At 37.7% G+C, this 27583-nt stretch overlaps 3 protein-coding genes across 8 annotated transcripts in view; all 3 read right to left on the minus strand.

Moving 5' to 3' along the window:
* Positions 1-3896, minus strand: part of LOC120777542 (glypican-6) — a 136555-nt gene extending 132659 nt beyond the window's left edge. Inside the window, exons 1-3 of one of the 2 annotated variants that reach the window (XM_040108929.1) lie at positions 3848-3896; positions 3708-3781; positions 1540-3648 (exon numbers count right to left, since the gene is read on the minus strand). In XM_040108929.1, coding sequence (XP_039964863.1) covers positions 1540-1936 — 397 coding nt within the window. In that variant the 5' untranslated portion in view covers positions 1937-3648; positions 3708-3781; positions 3848-3896. The other variant, XM_040108930.1, reaches the window with a different exon arrangement.
* Positions 3897-6182: 2286 nt separating this feature from the next.
* Positions 6183-10854, minus strand: LOC120777351. Its single transcript, XM_040108607.1, has 6 exons — positions 10740-10854; positions 9604-10676; positions 9313-9544; positions 8825-9255; positions 6825-8727; positions 6183-6734 (listed from the first exon to the last, which is right to left on the minus strand). The coding sequence occupies exons 1-6, from the start codon at positions 10852-10854 to the stop codon at positions 6637-6639; spliced, it is 3852 nt and encodes a 1283-aa protein (XP_039964541.1). The 3' UTR covers positions 6183-6636.
* A 1919-nt stretch (positions 10855-12773) lies between these two features.
* LOC120777369 lies at positions 12774-26631 on the minus strand. Of its 5 annotated transcripts, none has more exons than XM_040108641.1 (5): positions 26428-26631; positions 15177-15274; positions 14929-15035; positions 13740-13900; positions 12774-13660 (listed from the first exon to the last, which is right to left on the minus strand). In XM_040108641.1, the coding sequence occupies exons 2-5, from the start codon at positions 15196-15198 to the stop codon at positions 13423-13425; spliced, it is 528 nt and encodes a 175-aa protein (XP_039964575.1). In that variant the 5' UTR covers positions 15199-15274; positions 26428-26631; the 3' UTR covers positions 12774-13422. The 5 variants fall into 5 exon arrangements, with proteins under 5 accessions (XP_039964575.1, XP_039964574.1, XP_039964573.1 ...); XM_040108640.1 differs by having other exon boundaries at positions 15177-15270; positions 26413-26631; XM_040108639.1 differs by having other exon boundaries at positions 26413-26631.
* Positions 26632-27583: the final 952 nt, after the last annotated feature.

Raw genomic sequence — 27583 nt, forward strand, 5'->3', positions numbered from 1 at the left:
GCTTTCGCTTTAGTTTAGCGTGGATTATAAGCATTTGCTGTTTGCCAAAGTTAATGGAAAAAATTAAATAATTGGCGACTCGCGCGCGCTTTAATTGTTTTGAAGAATTTCGCGCTTGTTTTAGCGTTTTTGGCGCGTTGCCCAAGCGTCTAAGCGCCGAGTGATGTATTTATGAAGAAATGGCACGTCAAATTTGATTACATACTATACATATCTCTGATAACTTTTATTTGGCGCGTTATCACCGAAAAACAACTGGTGTATTTCTTATGTGCAGTTGACGAAAAGTTTTGATACAAAGCAACTTAAACCCTGGCGAGTTTACTTTAATGTTCACCGCAAAAATACCTCATCGTTTGGGAATCAACACGTCAAAATTATACTATTTTTTACGAAATTGTGTGCGACAAGTTGGAGGCCGCTTTTAAGATAGCGCGGCTCAGTGACATTGATTGTTGGTTGGACTCTTTGCTATGAAATTCTAGACATTAGGGCCATGGTTAGGTCAGGTTAGGGGTGTTGGTTGATGTAGAGATCGCACTTGAACTCACAGTCCTTTGCAAAGCCATAAAAATGGAGCTCCTACATTCCTTATAAGATCAAGGGCTTTGTACCTAACACAAGTTTGTTTAGGAGTGATTTTCCCACCAGCTCGGTGAGATATCTCCATCCAAGTTTTTAAACTTTGATCTCTAAAACGTGGGAAAATCAAGACTTCCTTCTTGTTGTTTCTAACTCGTTTGCTTTCATACTGCTGCTGCAGCTGGCGTCCAGTAGGATTATTAATCTTACAGCGTGGACGCCGATGGCGTAATGACCTGTCAGAATCTCCACAACTATGTAGAGGCTGGCATTACTGAGGGAAAAGAGCTCACTAGATCTCTTACGACCGGTACAGGGTCAAAAGCATCTTGCGACAGTGCATGAACCAATGAAAACTAAGAGCTCTGGCGAAGTCCAGCTATCCAGCAGTAGAACACACGAGGAGACTAGAGCACCAATCCGTACCCCTTCTAACTACTGATAGCGAAGTAGTGTGTTGCAGGGATAGGGTCCCTTTCCTTGTCAGCTCGTCAGCTTTGCACTTACAGCAATTACGCCATGGTCTGGAACCCATACTAATCTTATCACAAAGTGAATCAACGATATTGATAACGAGCTTAGGCATTCCTTAACCAGCACTGAACGCACGGTTAGTGAGGTCAAAGCTATCAAGCCTTTACTTGCCTTGTTGTTAGTATCGATAATCACTACTCTGCAAGAGGCTGCACTTCAGCGCAGTAAATCTACTCACGATCTATCGCTAACTTTATGGCAGAAACCTAGCCTTGAAAAAACAATGGAATCCCATAGTGAAGCTCCCACAATGATGTTCACAAAAGCTGTAATATTTGCTCAAAATTATATTACTGCGTGTTTTTCGCAGTTCACTAATGCTCTTTCGTATCTTTAAAACACTGAGGGGGTGTAAGTTAACTACTATTTAATACTTAATATACTTAAAACTTAATATACACGTAATTTACAGTATGAACTCACCATTATTGGGCTTCAGTGGTAGCTCCGCTTGATCGATGCCGCGCGCTTTGAAGACGGGTGCAACTTTGGTGCAGTTGGGCATAAATTGGTCTATTACCGACGAACTAGCCAGTTCCGTGGCCACGGCGGAAATATGCGGTATCTCCTCCATGTCGGATAACGTATGGGTGTGATTCATAAAACCTTGTGCATGAACTCTCGCACAGAAGAACAATAAAATTAGATATGACAACAGGGTAAATGTGCAAAAATTTAAATTTAAATATTTTTTGGAAGCGGCTGGCAAGCGCCGTTTGGCGACTGCAGACACAGCGCGTTGGCTGCCTTTGGAGATCATCGTTTTGCTGCGCGAGCCAAGTGTGGCGGTGGCACTTGAAGTTCTGCTGAGACGTTGCATGTTGTTACACGTACTTTTTTCAAATCGAGTGTATGTATGTTTGTGTTTATGGAGAAAAGCTTGTTTCGTTGCTGTAACGCTTGGCTCTGGCTTCAACACTTTTTATCAGCAAACTTGCTCGTAATTTTTTTTGCTACTGTATTTTTCTATTTGTTACTTTTTGTATTTCTATTTTTGTTTCACGTTTTTATCTCCACTTTTTCGGTGTCTGCTTGTCTTTGTTTGCAAATGATTTTAACACACGCACACGCCTAGCGACAACACCCTCGACTTGTACACGCTAATTGTTATTGCTATGTATTGACACGCCGCTTTGTTGTAGTTTTTGTTGTCAATATGAGTGTTGCATCATTATTAGCAAATATGTAATACGCGCGAGCACATACATACATACGTATGTAAATACCGAAAACACGAAAAAATTTCTAAAATTGCCGGCTATCGTTGGCGTTGTCAACACGGCGCGCGCCGCGGGGTTTTTCGACGGGTGGGTGCTACAACGTAAACAAAAAATACTTATTTTTCGCAAATTGCTACTTTTTTTTGCTGTTTGCCGGTTCACTATGGCAGCGACAAGGTTAACGACGTTGCCAACAGATTTGTGTGTGTGTGCGACACATGTGATTCATGGACTAAACGGCGGGCAGAAAGCGATGCTTTCTCGGGCGCATACGCTGAGCAAGAGGAGGGAGGTTTTGAGGAGTAGAACGGTTGTTGGCTGGCAGGATTGCACGGTTACTTAGACAAGTTGCTGTTATATTAAAGGCACACTTAGCGAGTTTTGACTGTGTTTCGTGGGCATGAGGCATAAAATAGTTGAAACTATGGCATCAGAATATTAAATAACAAAGAGTTACAAAATAACTTTTCAATATTACAGTGTTTCACAACTTCAAATAATTTTTAATGTTTCTGCTATTGCTTATTTTTGTTAAACTGCCGCAAACACTAACTTTCAACGCAAGAAAAAATCACACACGTCCGTACGCAGCTTTTTTAATAAAATTGCAATGCCATAATTAACTTAAAAATCCGTTTAAATTAATATTTTCGTAACATACACACTGTATAATTGCTATTTCGTATATTGATGAAAACAAAAAATCACACCGAATTGAATTTGAAGCGACGAAAATTGCGTTCGGCAGGTAGACTGGTTGTTGGCGCACCGCTAACTACGAAAAGATATCGCACAACCGCACCGCGCGACCAGAGAACAACGAATGAGCGTCGAACGAAGAGCGCGCAACCGGCTGGACCTCAATGAAACATTTTTCCCGAAAACGAAAACCATATGAGATACACATATATACACACACAACTGCAGGCACAGCGCAGCGTTGACGGAGAAGGCAGCGCGACAGCAGAGAAGCAACAAAACAAACAGCGTAAACCGGAGTTATTTAGTTGCAAACGACAAGATACAAATGTAACTCGCACGCACACACACATACACTTGTGTGCTACGACACATATTCATTTCACAGGCATGTGGAAATTGTGTTTTATTTGTTGTTTTTTCCGCTTTGTTATCGAAGGCATTGTGCGTATCTGGCAGATACAAGCAGTTACAAAAAAAAAACAACAAGACGACAGTATGCGCGAACATGTTCGATGTTGGAGCTGCTTCACCTGGCTTCAAACTGGGAGTTTGCATGTTTTAGTAAAAAACTGCATAAATCCATTTTGTTGAATTTAGAGTTATCTGTAAACTGAATTTTATTTCTTTAACATTTGATATGTTTTAAATATATAAAGGTGGATAATTTACCTGATATATGTACAATTAACTGCCAGCGGAAAATATTAAACAATCAATTCAAAGGCACACATTTAGATAACATGCTGTTAAATAAAATGTTAATGCAATGTTAATCATGTTTGTATGTATGTATGTAAGCATATATTTACGTATGTATCTCGTCCCAAAGCAAAGTTTTCCATACAAACAAATGATTTTCCTCCTTCAGTTTGCATGGCAGCTACATTCCGATTGGAACCATTTCTTAGTAAATTATATGTATGTATGCTTATGTATTTGAATATTTTTTATACATATTTCTGTTGAAAGCGAATTTTGAAATTCCCAGCTTTCTTTGCGCAACGTGAACCACACACACATACACTTAAACATTACACTATTAGAATCAATCTGCTAGTTTTTCACTTCAAATTGTTGTTATTGTTGTAGCAGTTATAACCTTCAATGTCCTCTATGCAATTTACACTCTTAATAATTTACACTTTCAGCAACGCCAGCGCTTGTTTTTTACTCGTTTGGCATGCAAACCGCGCTCTGCTTTAATATTATGCAACTTTTTTACACTTTCCAGCAAGATTTGTTAACAAATTAGTGTTTTTTATTTGCGGCAGCATCACTAAGCACTTTTGAAGACGCGAGTTGGGAAGCGACAATAATGGCGCCGGAAATTTTACAGACACATGGTTGCATTTGCTTGAAAAAATCTTTATTAATATATTTTATAAATGATATAAAAATATATATTATTATATAAATAAATATTATATTAATGCAAATGTGAAATGCCCAAGCAACACTAATGTAGAAATCACTTTAATTTCATTTATGTTTTATAAATTTGTTTACATTTTGGTAAAATTATATGCAAACGTTTAAAACATATGGTCCTTTTTAAACTTCACGCTCAGATGTCGCTTTGCTAACGAAACTTGTGGCGAAATGTAAACAAAGAAATTGACTTATTAAACGTGTCAAAGCGTTAGCACTCGAAAAAATAATATTTTAAGCGTTTTTGTAAATATTTTATTGCTAACTTTTTTATTAAATATATTTTATAAATTTAAAATAATAAGTTTTCATTTTCCTGCACGCGGTTACACCCTGTAGGCTGTCAAGCTTCCGCCGCCATTATAAACGCTTCCTTTTTCGCGCTAGCAGAAGTTTCTCGTAAAATAGTGAATAATTTAAATGAATTATATGTTCTTATTAGCAATTATATATATCTCCGATCGGTTAATGTGCATTGTACGGGTATTGGAAATATGAGAAATTAAACTCAAACGCGTGTGCAATTGTTTTTAATAAAAGTGTTGTGATTGTTATTTTAGTGTGAAAAAAATATGTGTATATCTTTATATAAATATATATCTATTATATATGAGTGTATGAATGTGCATATATGTAAATATAGTTAGTTTAAATTCCATGCATCTAAGTGTTAATGTGAAAATAAATGGATGAAAGGATGCAGCATAGCAGCAGGGCAGTGCCATGGTGAGCTGGCGTTCCCTTGCACAATAAGGTAACAAGTATAAAAAATATATGTACATATGTATGTAGTTTTTAATAATAATTACTTTTTTATAGGTACATATGTTTGTCAGTGTCGATTGTGTTTGTCCAATAGGAAATATGAAATATTGTGTGTTGAATATTATTGGACAGGTAAACATATTTATAAGTAGATTAAGTTAGCAGCGAGTTATAATGGAAACTATAAATTCTTAATATTTTTCTTTTCACAATACCAATTTAATTCCTTGTTTGCAAAAAAATCGCGTTTCTTTCCTTCAAAGTGTTCAAATTAACACTACTTCCTCTTTAAAACCGACTCTGTTGTTCTTATAACGTCTAATTTTTAGTTAAAAAGACACATCTGTTCAAATTTTTTAACATTTTTAATTGTTAATAAAAAAATTTACCAATTTTTTTCCAAGAAATCGCGTTTTCCCAAAAAATGCTCTGAAAAAGTGAAGAATTTAAATTACAAAGTATAAAATTATAAAAATTGGTATTGTTTTACACGCATTCAGCGATAATCTCCCCTTGAACCGCACTCCTTAGTTGTTATATCGGCAGAATTAATTACAAGTTATTACCGTTAAATCGGACCCGACATTCCGACTACAGGAAATGTCTATTCCTACTATTAGTACTACATACCGATCCAAACAGTGCAAAATCGCCGAAATAACAACACTTAACCGGTTATAATCCGTAAATGTAGCACCGGCTGTTGTGAAAATTGTAAGTTATGTTGTGCCCAGCAGGAAGAAAAGCAAAGTAGCACACAAATAGTTGCTTTTGTTGTTAAAATATAGCACTTTTGTCCATATTTCTGTATTTATTTATTATTTTTATTGTTACTACATTTTAATATTTACATATTGTTATTTAAGTGCAATATGTGGATATGCACGATATACGCGTATATTAATTAATTACTGACTTACATTCTAATACATGTATGTTGTAATGTCTATGTAAGCACGAACATATATAGGAAACAAAAGCCACTTACAGCCAGCGGAAAATAAACGTAGAATTCAGCTTTACTAACTGGTCACAGAAATTAAAATGTTTTGTATTTGCTTATTGAGCATTTTTTAGAAAGAACGAAGCTTAGCGTAAGTGTAACTATTAAGCAATATACATTTGTAGGTTTATATGTAGATAATGAATTCGGAAAGTTTTTATAAATAAATTGCATTCTTTATGGCACTTCTGGCAACTACATGCGCCTTGTCATTATAAAGAAATGCACAAATATGTTGCTTGGTTCGAAGTAATCCATTGTTCAAATCTAATTCTAGCGAAAAGTTGAAATTTTTAGCACGAAAAGTCAAGAAATAGTTTTATAGTGAAATGTATGATTGCGACACGAGCCAGCCTAGTACAATGAAGTGTGCTATTGCCTAGCATAGTGCCAGCCGTTTGTTCAAGTGAGCGGAAAGTATTTGTCTATGTCTGCGTCTGTGGCGATCATATTGACGGTGAGGAAGGTATCACGTATGTATGATTTGCAATGCGACGGCTCTGTAAAAAAAAGCAAATAATTAGTACACCTCGAAAACAAGTAAAGGCATTAATTTTAAATGGAAAATCAAAATTTTTATGGTCACTCACCCAATTTGCCGTCACAAACACGATTCGTTATTCTTTTGGCCAATGTTTTGAAGAGCTCTTTTGAAGTGATCTTGTTTTTATAGTATGGATTTAGTAGCTCAACTACGGATTTGCTCACATCCGATTTATGTTTGGCAGCGTTGAGGCGCGCTTGTCTTTCATTTGTGGCGTGTTTTGTATTCGTTGCGGGTCTTTGCATTGGCTTACGATATTCGCCGCCTTTTGCCGCATTTTCACTGGTATTGGAATTTTCAGTATTTTTATTGTTTTTCGGCAATGCGTACTTGGTTTTACTGCCATTCATATCACTTTCGGTTGTTTGGGGTAGTTCTTTCTTGCGCTTGGCTGCATGCCAGTCCGACTGCCTAGACGCATCTTCCGCCTTTAATGCGGCAACGTTTGTGTTTTTTGTTGCAGTTTCTTTTTCGCTTTGTTTTAGATCGCTGTTTGCAGCAGTTTGCTCGTCATGCTTGAGTAACTTTTTCTGCGCAGCCGCTTTATCACCCGCCGCTGCGTTACGCTCGATCTCTTCTAAAGCCTTTAGCTCATCTTCTATTTTCTTCTTACTTAAAGCAAGCAGTTCCAATTCGTCAAGCGAATCTTCCGACTCCTCGTGTTTCTTATCCGATTCGCCTTCGAATTCCTGCCATTCGGCGCGCAGCGCTTTGAGCTTTTCCTTCACCGACTTTTCATATTTGACCGAGTCCTCGAAGGCGTCTTGGTATTTACATTTGCTGGCCGTTGCACTCTCGTACATTTCGAGTTCGTCCAAATCGTCATCCTTGTGCTTATGCTTGGAGTGATGCTTGTGTTTGTGCTTGCGTCGCGAGGATGAGCTAGTAGATGATGAATCCGATTTGTATTGATGCGTGATTAACGTAGTACTGGTGATTGATTTATGATGATGTGAGCTGGCGCTGGAAGTGGATTGATAGTATGCATCGTAACTGGCCGAGCTTTTGTAGCTGTGCAAAGGTGATTTTTCCTTGGATTTGCTGTAGTGTGATGTTCTGTGTTTGCGTTTGTGATGTGTGAGCACCTCGTAATACTCGTCATCTTCGTTCCTGGCATCTGTTCTGTTAGAGCTATCTGATTTGTTTGCAGTGGAAATATCCGATTCATCGCCAAAGAGTGTCTTTATTTTACCATCCTCTTTCTTAGTTGTATATTTAATGGAGTTCTCTAACATTTCCTGAGCTGGATCGTCCCAATCGTCGTTGCCAAATAATGTATCCATTTTGCCAGCCGCCGGTTTCGCAGCATGCTTATCCAAGCGCGCCTTGCCATATTGGTCACTGTCATTCTTTTCCTCGTCTTCGCTCATTTTAAATTCATTGGAGTTGATATCTTTGTCGCTTATGTCCTCGAGATCATCATCTATTTTCAAATTAACACTATCATTTTTTATGGTGTCGTCTTTGTCGGTGTCGTAAGCATCTTCTGCTTTTACGGGTGTGCCTGCGAAATCAACTTCTTTCTCTTGCTCGTTGCCTGTCTTTTCTATATCCATGCACTCCATGTGCTCTTGCTTGATATTACCATTTTCATTGCCTTCCATACCTTGGCTCTCACTACTACTGCTTACCGGCGAACAGTTATCGTCTTCACTTTTAATTTTCTTATTCTTCTCGAAAAAGCTGGCAATGGTGGTCTGCTTGGTAGTGTCTTGTTTGTAACTTTTTTTATGCCGCAGCGCCTTCGGCAGATCTTTCGAGGAATTGTTTTTGTTCGGCACACTGGGTGATGTTGGACGCGAGTCTTCCAGCTCTTTCAATTTACGCTCGAAATACTCAACACTTCCGCCCGTCCAGACGCCCTGCTGACTCGTTTCGGGACGCGCCACATAGGATCTTAATATCGGCATAAGCAGCTCTTTGCTGGTTTGCTGGCGGATGGCTGCAAGCTGTTGGAAAATTTTTGGTTTTAGTTAGTGGCAGTTTGATTAACTGGGGTTTGAATTGTTTGTTGTTGTATTTAATAACCTAATGCAGTTAGCTTACCTCTTTCGCCAAGGCGTGTCGATACATGTTGGCCACCTTCACCCTTGAAAAGCATTCATACTCTACGTCTATGGCAATGGCTTCAATATCGCGATGGCGCAGATCCCTCCGCGGATCATCTTCTTTGCACTGTTCAACATTTAACTTCAGCGCACTGATGATGGCGCTGAGGTAGTTCTCACGTATGGCCGCTGTAAGTCCGGAAACTTTGACACCGGATGATGGCGCATGCTTGACACGTGTTATCTGTGATTTGCCCTCCTTCTCCACCTCGCGTGCCGCATTCAATTGCTTGCGCAGTTGAAATTGTTTACGTATGAAATCTTCTGACTCACGCTTTGCCTTTTTGGCCAACTGATCGTGACTTACAGCGCTGTCGCTGTCTGACTCGCCATAGTCCTCCTTTAGTCTTTTTGCAGCCGCACGACCACCTGTGAAATTATTTACAATTAAATATATTTTTGTTTACGAATATCGTGGCATACTACCTTCATACAAATCAGCGCTATCCTCCAATGAAACGCCAGATTTGAAACGGCCATCCATGCATAATTTGTGAAACATTTCTAAAGCCTTTTCGATTTTTTTAGGCTGCTTGCACACGTCACATTGACCATTGCAGTCTGGTGGCGGATCACCAAAGTAATCGGAAAAGAGTTTGTGGCGACAACGCAGACTCTCACAGAAGCTAACAATCTCCTCAAAGTTTTTCACAGCACGCTGCAAAAAAATATACATTAGTCAATATAAGTTTTCCAATTAGAAATTTGTAAACTGACCTGCGCCAACTCCTGCTTTCCAGAGCAGGTGGAACTCTTCGTTCTATTTACATCGTTCTGCAGCAAAAATTGTATAGATTTCACATCTTCTCTGCCGTAATACAAGCGACAGTATGATTGTAGTCCATCACGTCCAGCGCGGCCGGACTCTTGATAATAGGCCGCCACATTCTGTGGCACATCCCAATGCACAACGAAACGCACCGACGGCTTATCCACACCCATACCAAAGCTGTTCGTTGCACATATCACAGGGTATTCACCGTTCATCCATTGCTCTTGCACTTGTATGCGCTCTGCTCCTTTTAGGCCCGCATGATAGGCCACAGCGCCCACACCTTGCTTGGAAATGCCATATGCTACGCGTTCCACGTTCTCACGCGTGCGACAGTAAACAATGCCGCAGCCACGTTTTGGTGCCGGCACGGCTTTGAACTCGTTCACATCCCCAAAACAGTGTAAAGCAAATGCAGCTAAATGCTGGAAATCATCCTCAATTGAATTCTTAAACACTACGTCATAGAAGAGATTCTTTCGAAAGCTTGGCGTCGTAAATCTGGCAACCGGCTGCTTCAGCGCTAAATGCTGGAAAATGTCTTCACGTACTTGTCTGGATGCAGTCGCCGTCAGCGCCAACCAAACGATACTGTTATACTTTCTACGCAGGTTACAAAGTTTAAGATAGTCTGGTCGAAAATCATGACCCCACTGCGAAACACAATGCGCCTCATCGACGGCAAAATAAGCGATCTTATTGTGCTTCACCAATGTTTGCAAGAGATCTTGAAAAAACTGTGTTGCCGCCTGTTCGGGCGTTATATATAGAAAACGGATGCTAGGGCGCATAGCTTTTAGATCGCTGATAACCGCATCGCGTTCTTTATTTGACATCTTGGAGTTCAGCGAATCGGCGCGTATCTTAAGCTTACCCAAGTGATCTATTTGATCCTTAATTAGCGCCAGCAGCGGTGAAAAAACAATAGTTATTTGATTTTCACACAGTACACCGGGAAGCTGGTAGCACAGCGATTTTCCGGAGCCGGTTGGCATAGACACAAATATGTCGCGCTTTTCTGAATTTAAAATTATTTATTAAAAAATATTACACAGTTATTCATATATGAGGCACCACTTACTTTCCACGGCACATTTTATAGCACTTCTTTGCAAATCTGATTTGAAGCTGGTGTGGCCAAAGTGTTTCTCAAGCGCAGCGTTGAGTTCGGCATCTGCGCTGTCGTCTACACTCATCGTATTTAATAATATTTCTGCTTTTGTTGAAGCACGTTTTTTTTTAATTTAGTAAATTAATTTCGCATCAAATGCGTGCTTTTTTCTTCTTTTCCTGACAAATTTTTCCTCCACCTCGCTTATGTTTTCGGCGGTTATTCTTTGTTTTGTGTTTTGACATTTGACGTTTCTCTTTTCGCGAGAATTGAGGCAAATCAGATATGTTTGTGCGCACGCAAGGTTGCTTTGGTGGATGATAAAGTATTTGATGCAAATAAAAAGAGAAAATTAATGACCCAGTTGGAACATATCGAGAATCTAAACACAATACATTAAAGCTTTTTGGCAGCATTATTTAATGTCCGTCAATATTCCATTTTAAGTTCCAAGAAGGAAATTTTGTATAACGAGCTACTTGTAATACCTAATTAAGTTCCATATCTACAACAATTGGTCAGGTCAATGTATATGTAGGAAAAACAGAAATTAATGGGTTTTTGTGATGGAAATGTGAGGTTGTTCTTTTGAACTGCTGAAGTAAGAACGCAGTCTAAAGATCAAGTGTCTTTACCAATACGAAATGAAGTTTACGTCGTGCAGGACGTCAAAGCTTTTTGCGAAATTTAATAAATACTCTATATTTAATGCTGATACTTCATCCAAAGCCTTAAACTGTGAAGCTTCTAGGCAACATAAGCAGAGGAGGTGTTTCAGAAGCTCTCTCATGCCATTTTCCCTGTTCAACCTGATCCATCTGTCAGCCTTTTTGCAAATCTTATTATGTATCATTTACAACGGCTTGTGTATTTCCAGAACTGATTCGGTAGTCAAGCGGATGACACTTTTGGCAATCTTATCAGTTATTTTATTTTCCGGAACGCCCTTCTGGCCTGGAACCCAATATACAGCCGCTTTCTGGCGATCACTATACTATTATTACTAGTATTTACTGCCTCCCTGTTTCTAATGACATTCTTAGACGCAATGCGTTGTGAAATTAGGCTTTAACTGCGAGATATTTCCTGCGTTGTTAGCTACCTCAGCAGCTTTGCTGACCACAAAGATTTCTGCGTAGAAGACTGCAGTATTTCAGCAACTTTAAGCGTCGCCCGACATCAAGCACCACGAAAGAGATGCCGGCGCCCACTTTATTAGCCTTTTTGATTCGTTCGTGAAGTTGTTGGAAGATTCGCTATCCACTCTCTTTTAGCATGACTTGATACCTTCGTTCCCAGTTGACTCGTGAGGGTTTGTGGTCTATTTATTCCACCGACTCCCTAACTAACGAGCTCTGACCAAAGCTTCTTGTGGAAAATTCACCTAGCGCCGCCAATCTTGCAGTCGATTTCACTATCCAGTTTGCCTTTGCAATGCCCATTAGTGACAAGTTGAGTAACCTTTTAAGTGCAGCTGTTGGAGTTGTTCTTAGTGCTCTCGTTATCCAGAGAGCAGCGTACCGCTGTATTCCTTCCAACGGTTTCCTGTATGTGATTTTACTGGCAGCGGTTCATCATACCAAAGTTCTGTAGAGCAGGACTGATTGGCTTGACTATAAAGCTGTGGCACAATATATAAGGAAAGGTGATTAGAGGCACCATCCTACATTCGCAGAGGGAACTATTGGCCTTTTTCGCCCTTTTTCCACATTGAGTTTCCACGTCAGTTTTCTGTCCGAAATTACTACCAGATACGTGATATGATACTTAGTAGTTAACTCTTCCCTTGGCTGGATTCCATGACGGAATCTTGTATCCGCTTGTAAATCACCGACCAATAAAAAAGAAGAAAGCGGTTAAGTGTGAAGTTGGCTGCGAAACAATTTAATAGGATCAGCCGTTGTCATCAAACGAAATTACTTTGTGGACCATATATGTATGTATGTATATCAAGCGAGTTTGGAGTCTCTTTTTTCTTAATTTCGTTAAGTAAAAGACTTCGTAAAATTCGGTTATAATTACTGTTGTATTAAAAATTGTTTATTTAACTTTTACAATTAGTTTGTAAGAAAATCGTTAAAAAAAAAACTGTGTCTCGTCAAGAATTTGACGCACTTAATCAATATTGAACATTTTAATTGTGATTTTTGTACATTTAAAGAAATGCGAATTTCTCATGGCATATTAAATATTCGATTGCGCTTAGCAGTATACCTATATGTATATATATTTCACAGTGGCGGAGCCAGCATTTGCTTTTGGGGGGTTTTTGCTGAAGTTATTTTGCTGAATTTTATTGAAGTTACTTGGCCAATTTCACTGAATTTGAATTAAAATCTCTTATTTGAGATGTGTTTGTTACCCCAAACCCCCCGTGGATGCGCCACTGATATTTCTATATAACTTTATAGATATCTATGTTACTAAAAATAAGTATAAACACCAACGAATTGTTACTTTGAGCTTAATACTATGCATTGAAAATTAAAATATTGCAATTATTTTTGTAAAGATTATTGATAAAAAATATTATAAACAAATTTGCGTCGATTTTCTGTAAATATTACAGCATTCTCTTTAAACCGTAGCCAGAAGACGTCGATGATGCGCACAAACTGTGCGGCCGATAGTCGCTCAACCTCATTTATCGCATTTACTCCAGTTCACCGCTAACACCAAAGCGTATTGTAGCCAACAAATCCACCAAGTAGATGAGTGTGGTCACCAATGAGACCGCAGCAGCGGCCAGCACCAGGTCAAGTCGTTGCATATTCGGATGCCAGTAATTGCGCTCCTTTGTGGTGGACCAATCGCGGAAGAGTAGCGCCGTCACAGCCACAAGCAGTATGAAGCCAATGATGGACCACAGCGTCGAGGTGCGCCAAGATATGCTAAACAAGCCAAGCATAAAAGAAAAAATTACATACAACTTATGTGGGTTAAAAGGGGGTATTGTAAAAGGTTACGCACACATCGCCAAACAATGCCATAATTAAGTAAATTGAAGTATAAATGATGAGACTGCCAAAGGTTACGTAGCAGAGGGCGACAACGCGCGGCGTTATGAAGATGCGCAGATGTGAGTGTGTGGATGGCTCATCGATGAGGCCGATGCAAGTGATGACCAGCGCCTGGAATGTAGATGTTAGTTAAGCATAAGTATAAGCGTGTGGTGAAGTAATTTTTAAATTGAATTAAACGCACTAAATGTGTGGGGATAAAGCAAGCAGTGACATGAGTATGTATAAAACAGGTCAATTGAAAAGTACCCGGCCGGACGTCCAGAAGAGGTTTTTATCAACGAAAACATCAAAAAAGACCATAAAATAGTTTCGAATGTCCAAAACGTCAAGATGTTCGAGACAGCAGACACTCTAAAGATATTCCAAGCGAAGCCAGGTCTTTTTTCACCTGGTCTTTCCAACGGAGTGGAGGTCTTCCTCTTCCTCTGCTTTCAGAGCTGGGGGTTTTTGACCATTCGGATGATGTGACCTAGCCAGCGTAGTCGCTGTTTTTTAGTTCGCTGCTCAAAAAGCGGGTCTCTCGTCCAAGGCTGTTGTTTTCTTATCATTGGGGTTGTTTTTTGCGTGGTGGGTTCCAAACCCACTACCCAACCCTGGGTAGGAATGGTTTGTTTTCAAACGGATGTTCTTTGGCTGCCAAGAGGATGCTTGTTTAAGACCAGAAGTAGTGAGCTGCTCGAACCATATTATATAATGGAATCATTTCTGGCCACTAACAAGTGAATGGTAGTCAGAGAACTTTCCTCACTTGCTTGCAGCTTCTACTCATGACTCCATACTTCATCATTTTTATTTGCCCATCCTGAAAAACGAAGGACCATCAATAATAACTATTGCATTGGATTATTGGCTGGCATAAATCCATCAACTGGGCTTCAAATTGCTTTCCCATCAACCATATTCTCCAGATCTGGCCCCCAGTAACTATTTTCTGTTCTCAAATCTCAAAAGAATGCTCGCTGGGAAGAAATCATCGTTGAATGAAAAAAAATGAGTTTTGCCAAAGAAGCGTGTTTTAGTATGGTGGGCCGGGGACTTTTCAATTGACTTGTTATGTATTTATGTATATATGTATGTACCTATGTATGTATATATGTATGTATGTATTTTTATAGTTATATATCTTTATATCTTACCAATTCCAACAATTTGATGCCCATCAACGAATAGCTCGCACGCTTCGAACCGCTACTTGTCGTGTAGGTGGAGTCTTCCGCCGGCGTCATTTCTACGCGTGAGATTTCTGTGGCAAGAATTAGTGCAAGACCGAATTTATTACTTTGCAATAACAATTAATTGTGTGTATTAATATGGGCATAGATGGACAAAATAAATGGGGTCACGTAATGACTTTGGAAGCAGTTGGTTGTGTATTAACCTTTACCTATTGAACGCAGATAGCTCATTTTGGCAGCGTTTTTTTAGAATTAGAACTTTTCGTTATAATTGAAAGCTTTGCTGAGCAATTTGCACCGAATCTAACTGAGAAAAAACGAGACACTTTTGAAGTAGAGTTCACTTATAGATCAGTACGTGCAATTCGAATAATAGCTCCAAGCGTTTATATAACTATTTTGAAAATTATTCCCAAACAAACGAATGTAGTTTAGTGACAAATGAAGTTAGAAATGTGTTGTACATATGTGTTTTTTTCTATTTTCTAACAATATTGTTTCTCTATATTATATGCCATCATTTGGCTTCATGTTTACTGTATCAAATTTCCTCGATCGTCAAGCGTTCGTATCGTTTTGAAGACGCACTCAAGCGTACAGTGTTGTTATTAGGCGAAAGGCCAACTCTTTTGTGGCTGATGACACAATGAGCATTTTATGTGATTTTTATTAATTTTTCCTGATTACGCATGGCAAGGTCAAATAGTTTATACCCAACTATGGTATATCTATAAAAATCTGGAGTGCTTCATATACATACATACTATATATCAATTGTTAAATAAATGTAGGATAAATGTCAGTTAGCTTAACGCCATGCCTAAAAAACACCCTTTACTATATATAAGCTCATACAAATATTGACCACAATATTGTGTACACATATGTATGGCACTTGACCACTTTTTCAGACCCAACGACAACCACTTTCTCCTGTCTTGACTTGCGCCTGGCATAAACAATAAAAAAAGCATATGTGAACACAGCTTAGCGTCCAGGAAACACGTTTGCACGCAACGCAAAATATGGTGCATTACTGCCCAATGGCTGACCAGCTCTTATATGCAGCATTAAGTTCACCACGGACAACTGTTCATTTCACATGAGACGATTGAAAGAAAACATTTTGCTTTTAATCGCTTTATACATTCCATAACAAAAAAACACTTGCATCTTTTGGCATAATATCTTTGTTTTTAGCGGCCGAGTCCGTCAGGATTTTCAGGCTATTGCAATAGCAATAAGCTTGTAGTTACTTGGAAAAAGATATCGCGCTGAAATTTTGCACAAAATCTGCTCTTCTCAAGAAAGAGCTCATTTGTGGGAACTGACGCTATCGGATCACTATAGCATATAGGTGCCATACGTACATATACAACAAGATATTCTCACGAAATTCGTCAAAAATTGTTGTTTGAGATGTCAGGAATCCACATAAAGACTCCATAGAACTTAATGGGCTTGACTACGACATCGTAGAGACAGAGCACCACTTTCGGTGAGAGACCCCACCTTTTGCCAATGGCTCCTCTACAGCAGTATAAGGCAATCGATTTCCTTTTCTTTCTCTTCGATATTCGGCCCCTGCGTCAGCTCGTACACGGTACGCAGGAACTTTCCTTTGACCATAAGTGCTACATCGCCTGGAGAGGCTATCATCCGGCTGCTGCGATCCTCAAGTTCTCCATCTTCTGCGGTTCCCCTACTCACATTTCGTCGAGCATGTGCGTTGGCCCATTCGGTTCAATCACTCTGTGCCCCAGAGAACTGAAAATGAGGAGTTTGTGGCTAGATTCAACTCCAAGACCGTTCAGAGCAGTAACGACTGCTTCTGGTAGAACATTATTAAAAGCTCCCTCAATTTCAAGGAAGGTCCCAACAGCGAATTTCTTAACCCTAATGGCTTTCTCAACCATAATACGATAGTATGCGGGTACAGTATTCACAGGCTTGGCTTTACAATAAGCATATTGCGCTCTTGATAAATGGTCCCTCGGTATGCGCCTCCTTATGTACCAGTCCATCAGTCTCTCCAATTTTTAAAAAAAAAAGGAGAAAAGATTGATGGACTTAAGGTCTTTGAGCGTAACGTGGGAACCCCTACCAGCCTCCGGAATAAATGCAACACCGGCTGCAGGCCCCGGGATGTAACTCAGTCTTATGCAGTTCGCATAGTTGCTTGACACCTTAACAACTTGCTGTAGCTGCGCTGGTATGATGTCATCCGGTCCGGGGACTTGAAAGGTTTAAAGGAATTGATCGCCCAGGTCAAGTGCCGTTTATCCAGAAGGTTGACAAAGGCCGCGTAATCATCTTGCAGCACTCCGAGAGATATCTCCCCACAGAACAAGTTCTTGTATAGAAAACTTTTTTATATGTCAAGATATCTTCACAAAAATTGGCACAGATTTTTAGTTTTTTCTAAAGCATTGCTATAATACTTGAAGAATTTTTCAGATTGGCCCACTATAGCATATAGCTACCATACAAACTGAACGATCACAATCAAGTTCTTCTATTGAAAAATTTTTAATTTGACGAGATATCTTCTTGAAATTTTGTATGGCATATTTTCTAATATAGTTCTACAATATTTCAAAAAAAATTTAAATCGAACTACTATAGCTTATAGCTGCCATACAAACTGAACGATCATAATCAAGTTCTTGTATAGAAAACTTTTTTATATGACAAGATATCCTCACGAAATTCTGTATGAATTATTTTCCAAGATAACTCTACAATATCTGAAGAAATTGTTCAGATCGAACTACTATACCATATAGCTGCCATAAAATCTCATATCTTCTATAGAAGCTTTTTTATTTGTTAAGCTTCATCGTTTCAGTGCAACCGATGTCACATTTGTCGCTAAACAAGTATTTTTTCAAAATTTGAAACATATACATTTGGTAATTGTTAATAACTGTGCGATTGCGTTGGCAACCATTTGACCGCCCACTCAATTTCTGCCTAATTCCGTATGCGTGATTGCTATCCTTTACGCTTGACCTGCTTGCATAAGTAAATGTTTCTTATGATAGCATTACAATGGCAACAAAACAAGCAACAACAAAATGTAAACAAATATTTCTGACCATGATTTTAGCTTTACACATATTCACACTTAACGCGCTTCAATATTAGAAAAAGAAATATGAATTAATACTCGCGTGAGTTAGTAATAATTAAACTACTGCTTTTTATGCCCCACTCGCGTGTTGCTAGCCACAAAAACAAACAAGAGTAGACAAGTACTTTTTCCCTAGCGCATTGCTGCTTGCATGCCTTTCAATTAATATGTATAACGGTAATAAATTTTTTTATTTTTTTCCACTCATTTTCAGGTAATTGTACGAAATAAACGGTGACGACAAAACTTGGCGTCTCGCACGAAACAGGTCATAAAATACAAGAAAAAAAGGTGGTGGTAAAAAAAAGTCAAAATGAAAGCGCGCCGAGTTTGTTGTGTTATGGCTGAAGGCGCCAAAACGAGTTTCGTTGCCAGTTCGAAAATTTGTTGGTAAATAAAAAATGTAAACAAACTGTTGGCAGTGTGTGTGTGCTTGGCCATAGACTTTGACTTACACAACAAAAGCAACGAAAAACAGAATTCGTATATTGTTCGAATGCGCGTCGAAAGAATGTGGGAATATGAGTAAGGAAATGAGAGCAAAGTGGAGAGCGTAATACTGGCGCATTTCCGTAAAAAATACGAGTATACCAACAAAGTTAAGTGCTTTGAGTTGGCTCTTTTTCGCTTTTGGGCTTTCGAAGTTAATTTCGAAAAAATAACAGATTTTCTGAAGTTAACTTCGAATCTGTTATTTTTTCGAAATTAACTTCGAAAACCATATTTACTTTTCGAAAATCAGTTTTACTCTTCGAAATAGGCTCCGAAACTCAGTTTTACCATTCGAAGTTAACTTCGAAAATCAAATTTACCTTTTGAAGTGTACGAGCGTTGCTAATAAATGCAGCTTGTACTGCGCACAGCCAAGTGAAAATCTTTGCCACAAGCCACACCTGTTTCTGCCGTACAAGAATGTGTAAAATGCGCAGTAAGTAAACTAACAAACTTAAAATCCACTCAAAAGAGTTTAAATATATTTTCTGGCTTTTATGCTTATTTTTAAACAAATACTCGATATGATACCTCACTGCAACTGCCTTTGAGCTGAAACCGCTTGTAAGCCCACCATCTACAAAAGTACACAAAAGTGCGTCATGAAGCCTTATAAAGCGGCCATTGACTTGTCACACATCAACATGCTCGTGTGAAGCCACGCCAAGTGATTTTTATTTTATTTTTGGTCAACTCGTGCATAAGTGCGTTTGATTTACTCAGGAATTATGTTTTGGTCTAGAGCCAATATCGGTGCCAGCTAGCCTGAGCCTATTTTTCATTGACACCCGTCTAACAATAGCAAGAAACAGACGTGTCTAGCTTACCAAGTTTCTGGCGGCTCACGCTCGCTCTGTTTACATACTGGTATGGTAAAAAGCGTGCGACTGCACAAATGTGTCCTTATTTAGTTTAACTTTTATGGAATTTCGATTTTTGGTTGCGTGCGAGTTTGTTGCTTAAGTCTTTTGTTGACAAAAAATTATTTGAGTAGTGATTATTTAAGGTATCTGAAAGATTTTTCAGCGAGACAATTGAAGTTGAAAGCATGTATTTTTGATGACTGTTTTCTTAGTGGTGGTTTAGTTTACTATTTGTGGTATAACGTCAGCTTTTAAATGTCTCCGATAGGGATTGGGACTCACCTGTGGCTTTCTTCGGCCCTAATCAAAGATTAAAAGCAAGCTAATAGAATAAGAATCTTCAAACGATTATAGTTTCTGATCTAATAAGTATGCCGAAATACAATTTTCCAGCGATACGTCAATGGAAGCCATCCATCATGCAACTGGGATTCGAAAATCTGTATTCTTCAATTTCTAATTTCTAAAAAATAATTTCATATCGAACTACTATAGCATACAGCTGCCATACAAACTGAACGATCAAATACTAGTTCTTGTAATGAAAACTTTATTATCTGAGCAATTATCTTCAAAAAATTTAGCACAGAATATTTTCTACGACAACACTGCAATATCTGATTACTATAGCATATAGCTGTCATATAAAATGAGCGGTGAAACTCAAGTCCTTGTATGAAAAAACTTATTATTTGACGACATATCATCACGAAATTCGACACAGATTATATTCTAAATCAACTTTATAATTTCTGAAGAAATTTTTCATCGTTAATTCGATTAACTATATCATATAGCTTATAAAATCTAATTTTTATATGAAAAACTTTTTTATTTGACGAGATAACCTCATAAAATTCAGCACAGAATATTTTCTAAGACAAAACTATAAAACCTAAAGAAATTTTTCAGATCGGTTGACTACAGCATATAGCTGTCATACAAACCTAATGCTTATCATCAACTTTTTTTAAGAAAAACTTGAGCCTGTGAAGTGCACTCTAGCATCTTTACAAAAACAAATTAACTCCTTTTCTTAGTTTTGTCTAAAATCCAACAATTTTCTGAGTTTAAGCATTTCTTTGGAGCACACGAACTACCCATTTCACATAATATGTCAGGCGCGTGAATAATTGCTTCAATTTCCTGCCTTTACACATGCTACAATCATATGAATGTATGTATGTAAATGTGTATGTGTGCACGAGCAAAAAGTCAGCAAACAATTAAAAAATAGCGAAGCACGGCAGCTAAAAAAAAAAACAACTTATTGCAACATACATACACCCATACATACATAAATATAATCAGAGATTGCAGCTACTAAGAAGCCGTGTGAAGAGTAAAATAAGAGTAGCTGCAATTGCAATAAACCAGTTTCGCGTGTCTAATGCACGAAGCACATCGGCGATGCTTTTGTAAATAAAAACACATAAATCAGTTGAAAAAACCTGCCATGCCACGCATTGCCATCGCAATGTTGGTAATTCACGTGCTGCAGCGAAAAACAAAAACCACAACAACAAAAGAAAAATAAAAAAACAGAGGTGAGGAAGTGGAAACGCGCCTATGGAAAAATGCGAGCAAAATAAGAATTCGCAAAAGTTTTCGCCATCAAAGCAGGTCAACAGACGCTAACAGCAATACAAGCAGCAGGCGAGTCACTGTTTATCAGCAAGCAGGTCAAAGCAATGCTGATTAATTACTACTATATATTTGTTATTATTATTCTTTGTAAGTACTATGTATACAAATATAAGTAAATATATGTATGCGTTGCCTTAGACAATAATAACCGCCAACTTTCGTGCTTATATCTCGTTAAATAGTAATTTTTCCATACAAAAACTTGGTTTTGATCGTTCAGTTTGCATCGCAGGTATATGCTAAAGTTGTCCGATCTCAAAAATTTCTTGGAATATTGTACACAAAAAAGTTTTCCATACAAGAACTTAAGTAGGATCGTTGAGTTTGTATGGCAGCTATATGCTATAGTGAGCCGATCTGAATAATTTCTTCAGAGATTGTACCGTTGTCTGAGTCAATAATTTCTTCAAAATTTTTTTTGAAGTTCGCGCAACAAATAACAAGTTTTTCATACAAAGACCTGATTTCGATCGTTCAGTTTCTACGGCAGTTATATGCTATAGTGATCCGATCTAAACAATTTCTTCGGAGGATATACCGTTCTCTTAAACAATAATTTATGCCTAATTTCGTGAGTATATCTTGACAAATAAAAGAATTTCCTATACAATAACTTAAATTTGATCGTTGAGTTTGTATGGCAGCTATATGCTATAGTGGTCCGATCTGAACAATTTCTTTAGAGATTGTACCGTTGTCTGAGTTAATAATTCCTCTGAAACTTTTTGAAGTTAGCGCAACGAATAAAAAAGTTTTCCATACAAGAACTTAAGTATGATCGTTGAGTTTGTATGTCAGCTATATGCTCTAGTTGTCCGATCTGAACAATTTCTTCGGAAATTATATCGTTCTCTTAAAAAATAAGTTTTGACAAATTTTGTAAAAATATCTTCTGAAATAAAAAAGTTTTCCATACAAAAACTTGATTTCGATTATTCAGTTTGTATGGCAGCTACATATATGTTGCATTGGTCCGATAACGTCGACTCCGTCAATTATAAAGCTTCGTGAAAAGATGATTATGTGTGCAAAATTTTAGATCGATATCTCAAAACTGCATGGACTTTATGATACATACCTAGAAGTTCCAAACATTACAATGAACATGCAGGTTGCTAGCGCTCCAAGTGGCATTATTCGTGACCTCAAATCAGCCATTTTACCTAACCTAACCTAACCTAAACTATAACCTGCATTCAATAACGTCAATAAAATTAGTAGCTAATATTCACACATCAAACAATAGCATGACTACACACCAACGCACTTACAGTCTGACGAGCTTTGTAGGGTGTGGTGACCTGCTTTGGCGAGGCCTAGTTCTCAGAGTTCAAATGCGCAAAATGAACACATTGCAAATTCCCACATACTTTCATATAAACAATGCGAACAATAATAACAAAAACTACTGCTAAATCAAATAACAATAAATTGAACTATAACTTTCACGAGCTGGATAAACTTTATAGAATGCGCAAATCAAGTGGGTGTGTGGGAAAACAGTCGGCTAGTCAGTGGCTACGCGCATATAAGCACAATTGGTATTTAAAAATAAAAAAAATTTTAACTTCGGTTGCATTGAAGCTATAATAGCCCACATACAAGTTGGCCATGCAAAGGCTTGAGTTTGATACATCAGTTTGTAAGGCAATTTTAAGCTATAGTTGTTCGATCTGAACAATTTCCTCAGAGGTTTTATTTTTGGCTTAGAGCATAACCCATACCAAATTTCTTGAAGATATCTTAACAAACAAAAAAGTTTTTCATACAAAGGCTTGAGTTTTATTTATCAGTTTGTATAGCAGGTATAGGCTACAGTACTCCAATTTGAGCAATTTCTTCAGAGATTACATAGTTGGCTTAGAAAATAAGCTATGCCAAATTTCGGGATGATATCTCATCAAATAAAATTGCTTTCCATACAAGAACTTGAATTCGATCGTTCAGTTTGTATGGCAGCTACAAGCTATAGTGGTCTGATATCGACGGTTTTGATAAATGAGAAGCTTCTTAAAAAGAAAAGTACGTGTAAAAATTTTCAGTTCGCTATATCAAAAAAAGGGACTAGTTCCCGAAAATACAGACAGATAGGCCGTTGGAGCTTTTATAGAGTATCCGACGCTTCCTTTTAGGTCAAATTTCTTGGAAAACTTCATGACAATATATAATATATTCTGTAGAGGGTATAATTATGCCTAAGAGCACTACGTCGCGCCCTAACATATTGAATGTTACTAAATTCACTCAGTTACCCCCGCTAAATTGTTCCACGTAAGTCAGTTCAGCGTAGCCACTTCGCGTGGTCAAGCAAATACATCGCAAAAACCGACAGATAGCGCAATGAAAACATGTAAACAAAAGACTGGACTTCAATGTCAAAGTCATTAATTTACCGTTAACCCAATTGCGACGCCGACACAATAGGAAACGTGAGCGACAGCCAAGCTAGGCGGCTAGGACCTGCAAGGACATGCCATATAAACAAGACAAACAATAGCACGTGAGTCAACATGGCAATAAGGAAAATAAAGCAAAATGTAACGGTGTCATGTGATATGATAATATATATAGTATATGTATGTATGAACACCTGGCAATAGCTATGACATGAGGGTTGAATACGCCACGTGGTCATCAAGGTGGGCGGTGGTGTAGCTTTGAAGCAAACGTTCTAATGTGAAATTTGTAGGCCTGCGTTAGTTTCTGGTAGTTACCTTCTAGTAATGTTCACTATTATTTCATATAATATATTTTTCCACTATTTTAACAAGTAAATCCACATGCAATTACTAAATAACCCCACCATTATGAATCATCGTCGCCAATTAGGGCGCACAAAACAGCGCAAAGCAGAATGAAAAAAAAGTAAGAAAATGTGAATGAAAGTGATGTGGTAATTTGAGAGACATAAAACAACAGAAACACAAAGACGCTTGTTTGACTACAATTAATACATATATATGCGTATGTGTGTGTATGTATGCATATAAGCAAAGTGTTTTGTGGTCAATAATATGCAGATGAAGCCAAACAGCGTTGCTTAGTTGAAACATTTATTGAAAATTATTGTAGTTGTATTATGATATTGAAGTCGATGATTAGTTGCGGCTGTTAATAGATCAATCAAACTACTTCGAGCGTCTTTGTCACGTCAGCATACTTACGCAACGAACAAACGATTCATTTGTGCGATTATTCACGCAACGAATTTGATGCGGCAAAGCTGTGAATAATTTAGGGTGGGGCTTTTAAAGGTAGACTCAAGACAGCTGGTTGCTGCTGCTTGAAAATTTTATTTGAAAATGTAGAATCATTTTGAAAATTGTGTAAAATACTTGTAGTACGTTGATTTAGGTCGCTCTGTTTGTTCAGCTCCCTATCTGTTAAGACGGAAACAGGCCATCAGTTTTTGTTATATCACTGAGAAACTTTTCACATGTGGTTTTTTCTTCAAGAAGCACCACATTTGTCAGAATAGCCGACATCGGATCATTATAGCGTATAGCTGTCATACAAACTGAACGATCCAAATCAGGTCTTTGTATGAAGAAATTTTTTATTATCTGCACAAAATTTGGGATGGTATTATTGTCTAAAGCAATGGTACAATCTCTGAAGAAATTGTTAAGATCGAACCACTATGACATATAGCTGCCATACAAAGTATACGAGTATGATCAAGCTAAAGTCCTTGAATGGTAAACTTTTTACTTTGCTAACGATGCTGTGATTTCCGAAGAATTGTTCAGATCGAATTAATATAGCATATAGTTTCCATACAAACTGACTAATCAATCTAAAGTCCTTGTATGGAGAACTTTTTTATTTGAAAAGATATCTTAACATAATTTGGCACAGATTATTATTAAAAATCTCACGATATTATCCAAACGAATTGTGGATATCGGATATATATAGCATATAGCTACCATACGAACAGACTGATCGAGTTGAAGTCCTTCTATGGAAAACTGTTTTATTTGTTGGTATATCCTAACGAAATTTTACACAGATTACTTAATTAAATATTGCTATAATATCCGAAGAAATTATTAAGATCGGATCACTATAGCATATAGCTGCCATACAAACTGAACGATCAAAATCAAGTTCTTGTATGGAAAACTTTTTTATTTGCCAAAATAACTGAACGAAATTGGCCATACATTTTTATCTAAGGCATTGCTATAGCACCTAAAGAAACGGTTTAGATCAGATCACTATAGCATATAGCTGCCATATAAACTGACTGATCATGCTAAGTTCCTTGTATGGAAAACTTTCTCATTTGACCAGATATCTTCACCAAACTTGACACAGATTATTTTTCAAGCTAACGGTATAATCTCCGAAGAAATTGTTAAGATTGGACTGCTATAACATATAGCTGCCATACAAATTGAACGATCAACATCAAGTTCTTGTAATTTGTTTTTTATTTGACTAGTTATCTTTACATGAGTTGGCATATTGCCTAAACCGTGGCACAAATCTCAATTAAAACTTGACTTTACAAAATCAGTTTCCATCTCACGTAATTAATTATACAGTGCCTCAAAAACCGCGCCCGTTGCATTAGCCTCGTCATCAGCACATTAAACTGTCGCTCGCTTAATCAGCTACTAATAAATAAAAATTCTTTCAATTGTGGCATCTTCATGTCAGACTGCTAGCTTTGTGCTAGAATGAATGTTGAAAACAGGTTTTACAACAACGTCTCAGGTAAAGATTATATAATGCATTAACAACTTGTTAAGCGCATGCAAATTATTAGTAAACTCACGACTACATACTAAGAATATAAATATTTATTTAGAATTTTACGCTTAAGCTACAGTATATCATTTATTTACGTATATTATTTATTTACTTATATTATTTACACACATTTTATTTTTTTTTAGAAAATTTTCGTTGTGAATACGGCTTAAACACAATGGTTGTGCGGTAATGTTGTTGTTATTGTTGTACAAGTGCGCTATAATTAGCGTGACGGCTAGTTGTTGTACTGGTTAGTCGACAAAATTTAGTATGTACTGGCTGATTAGCACAGCGATTGAAATAAACTTTATACGGTGCACTTTTGGTTATTTTCGAAAACGCGTAACTATTATTATTTTTTATATAAAAATATTTTTTTTCCAAAACAGCGTATATACACTATAAATTTTATATTTTTTTTTTATAAAAATTAAAAATTATTCAATTAAGATCTTTTAGCACACGTCTGAATTTTAATTAAAATTTTTTTTAAATATTTTTCTTTTAATAAATTTTATTGAAAAAAGTTGAAAACCACCGGGCGCGCACTTTTATTTTGCCTACGTCAGCGTTTTTCGTTGTATGTTTGCTTTTCTCGCGTTAGTTTTCGTTCGAAAATAAACTCCTTCGGCCGTTATGTTTATTTACAAAATATTCTCCAACCAACTCAACACTCAACAATGCAGCGCTTTACAACCGTTATGACTTCGCTTGTGCGCCTACCGTACCGTGCAATTCGAACTGCGAACACCGAATGTCAGTAGCCAACAACTTTGGCGTGCAAGCACTGCTGCGCCGTAGATAGAAAGTGTAGACAGCACTCTCAAGGCGGTTATTGAGCGCTTGGTAAACAGCGAGTTAGGCACGTTTTCGAAGTGCTAACGGAGAGTAGGCGCTGACGCTCCCGCAAGCGTACACACGCCCTTTTCGAATGCCATATATTCGAATGTTAAGTTCGAATGTTAAGTTGGAATCTTATGTTCGAATATTATATTCGAATGTTTTGTTGGAATTAGTGTAAATATTAAATTCGAATATTAAGTTCGAATGTTATGTTCAAAAGTTAAGTTCGAATTTTAATTTCGAATGTTAAGTTCGAATACGCGTTACTTAACTTGCTGTGGCCGGTGTATGAGTCAACTTAACGCCACTTTCGAAAGCCATATGTGTTCGAATTTTGTGTTCAAATGTTAAGTTCGAATCTTATGTTCGAATATTAAGTTCGAATTCTATGTTCGAATGTTAAGTTCGAATGTTATGTTCAAAAGTTAAGTTCGATTGTTATGTTCGAATACACGTTGTTGTCGTGCTGTGGCCGGCGGCTGAGTCAACTTGACAAGCTCGTTAGTTGGGCCAGTTTTAAGACCAGGTTTTTGGCTAAATTGACATTGGCGCTGTTGACTGCTGGTTGCCGCTCAGTAGTACAGTTGCCGCCTTTGCTTTGCTATAAGTTCGAATTCGACTGCGTAGCTGGCTGGCACTTGAACGCTTACTACGTAGCTCTCATAGTAGTTCTCTTAGTAATGACGTGAGAGCAGTCACCATTTCTCAGTTGAGTCTCTCTGCTTTACAGTCTAATTTAAAAGCTTTGATTAATTAGAAGTAGTAGCGAGATAATTGAAATTTTTCGATTTAGTTAGCGTGTATTGAAGATATTAAATATGAGTCGCTACGCGCATTGAAGGCTATGCCGGAAATTGACTTTAACAACTGTTTCGAG

Source organism: Bactrocera tryoni, chromosome 5 (genome assembly GCF_016617805.1).
Source record: "Bactrocera tryoni isolate S06 chromosome 5, CSIRO_BtryS06_freeze2, whole genome shotgun sequence".
Lineage (NCBI taxonomy): Eukaryota > Metazoa > Arthropoda > Insecta > Diptera > Tephritidae > Bactrocera > Bactrocera tryoni.

Excerpts from the sequence above, each read along its gene's own strand:
- LOC120777351 (XM_040108607.1), bottom strand. The coding sequence starts at position 10,854 with ATGAGTGTAGACGACAGCGCAGATGCCGAACTCAACGCTGCGCTTGAG. Across the intron at positions 10,677-10,739 it reads TATAAAATGTGCCGTGGAAA|AAAAGCGCGACATATTTGTG; the intron begins GTAAGTGGTGCC and ends TTTTAAATTCAG. Across the intron at positions 6,735-6,824 it reads TGTTTGTGACGGCAAATTGG|AGCCGTCGCATTGCAAATCA; the intron begins GTGAGTGACCAT and ends TTTTTTTTACAG.
- LOC120777369 (XM_040108641.1), bottom strand. The coding sequence starts at position 15,198 with ATGAGCTATCTGCGTTCAATAG. Across the intron at positions 13,901-14,928 it reads GCATCAAATTGTTGGAATTG|GCGCTGGTCATCACTTGCAT; the intron begins GTAAGATATAAA and ends TCTACATTCCAG. Across the intron at positions 13,661-13,739 it reads ATGGCATTGTTTGGCGATGT|CATATCTTGGCGCACCTCGA; the intron begins GTGCGTAACCTT and ends TGGCTTGTTTAG.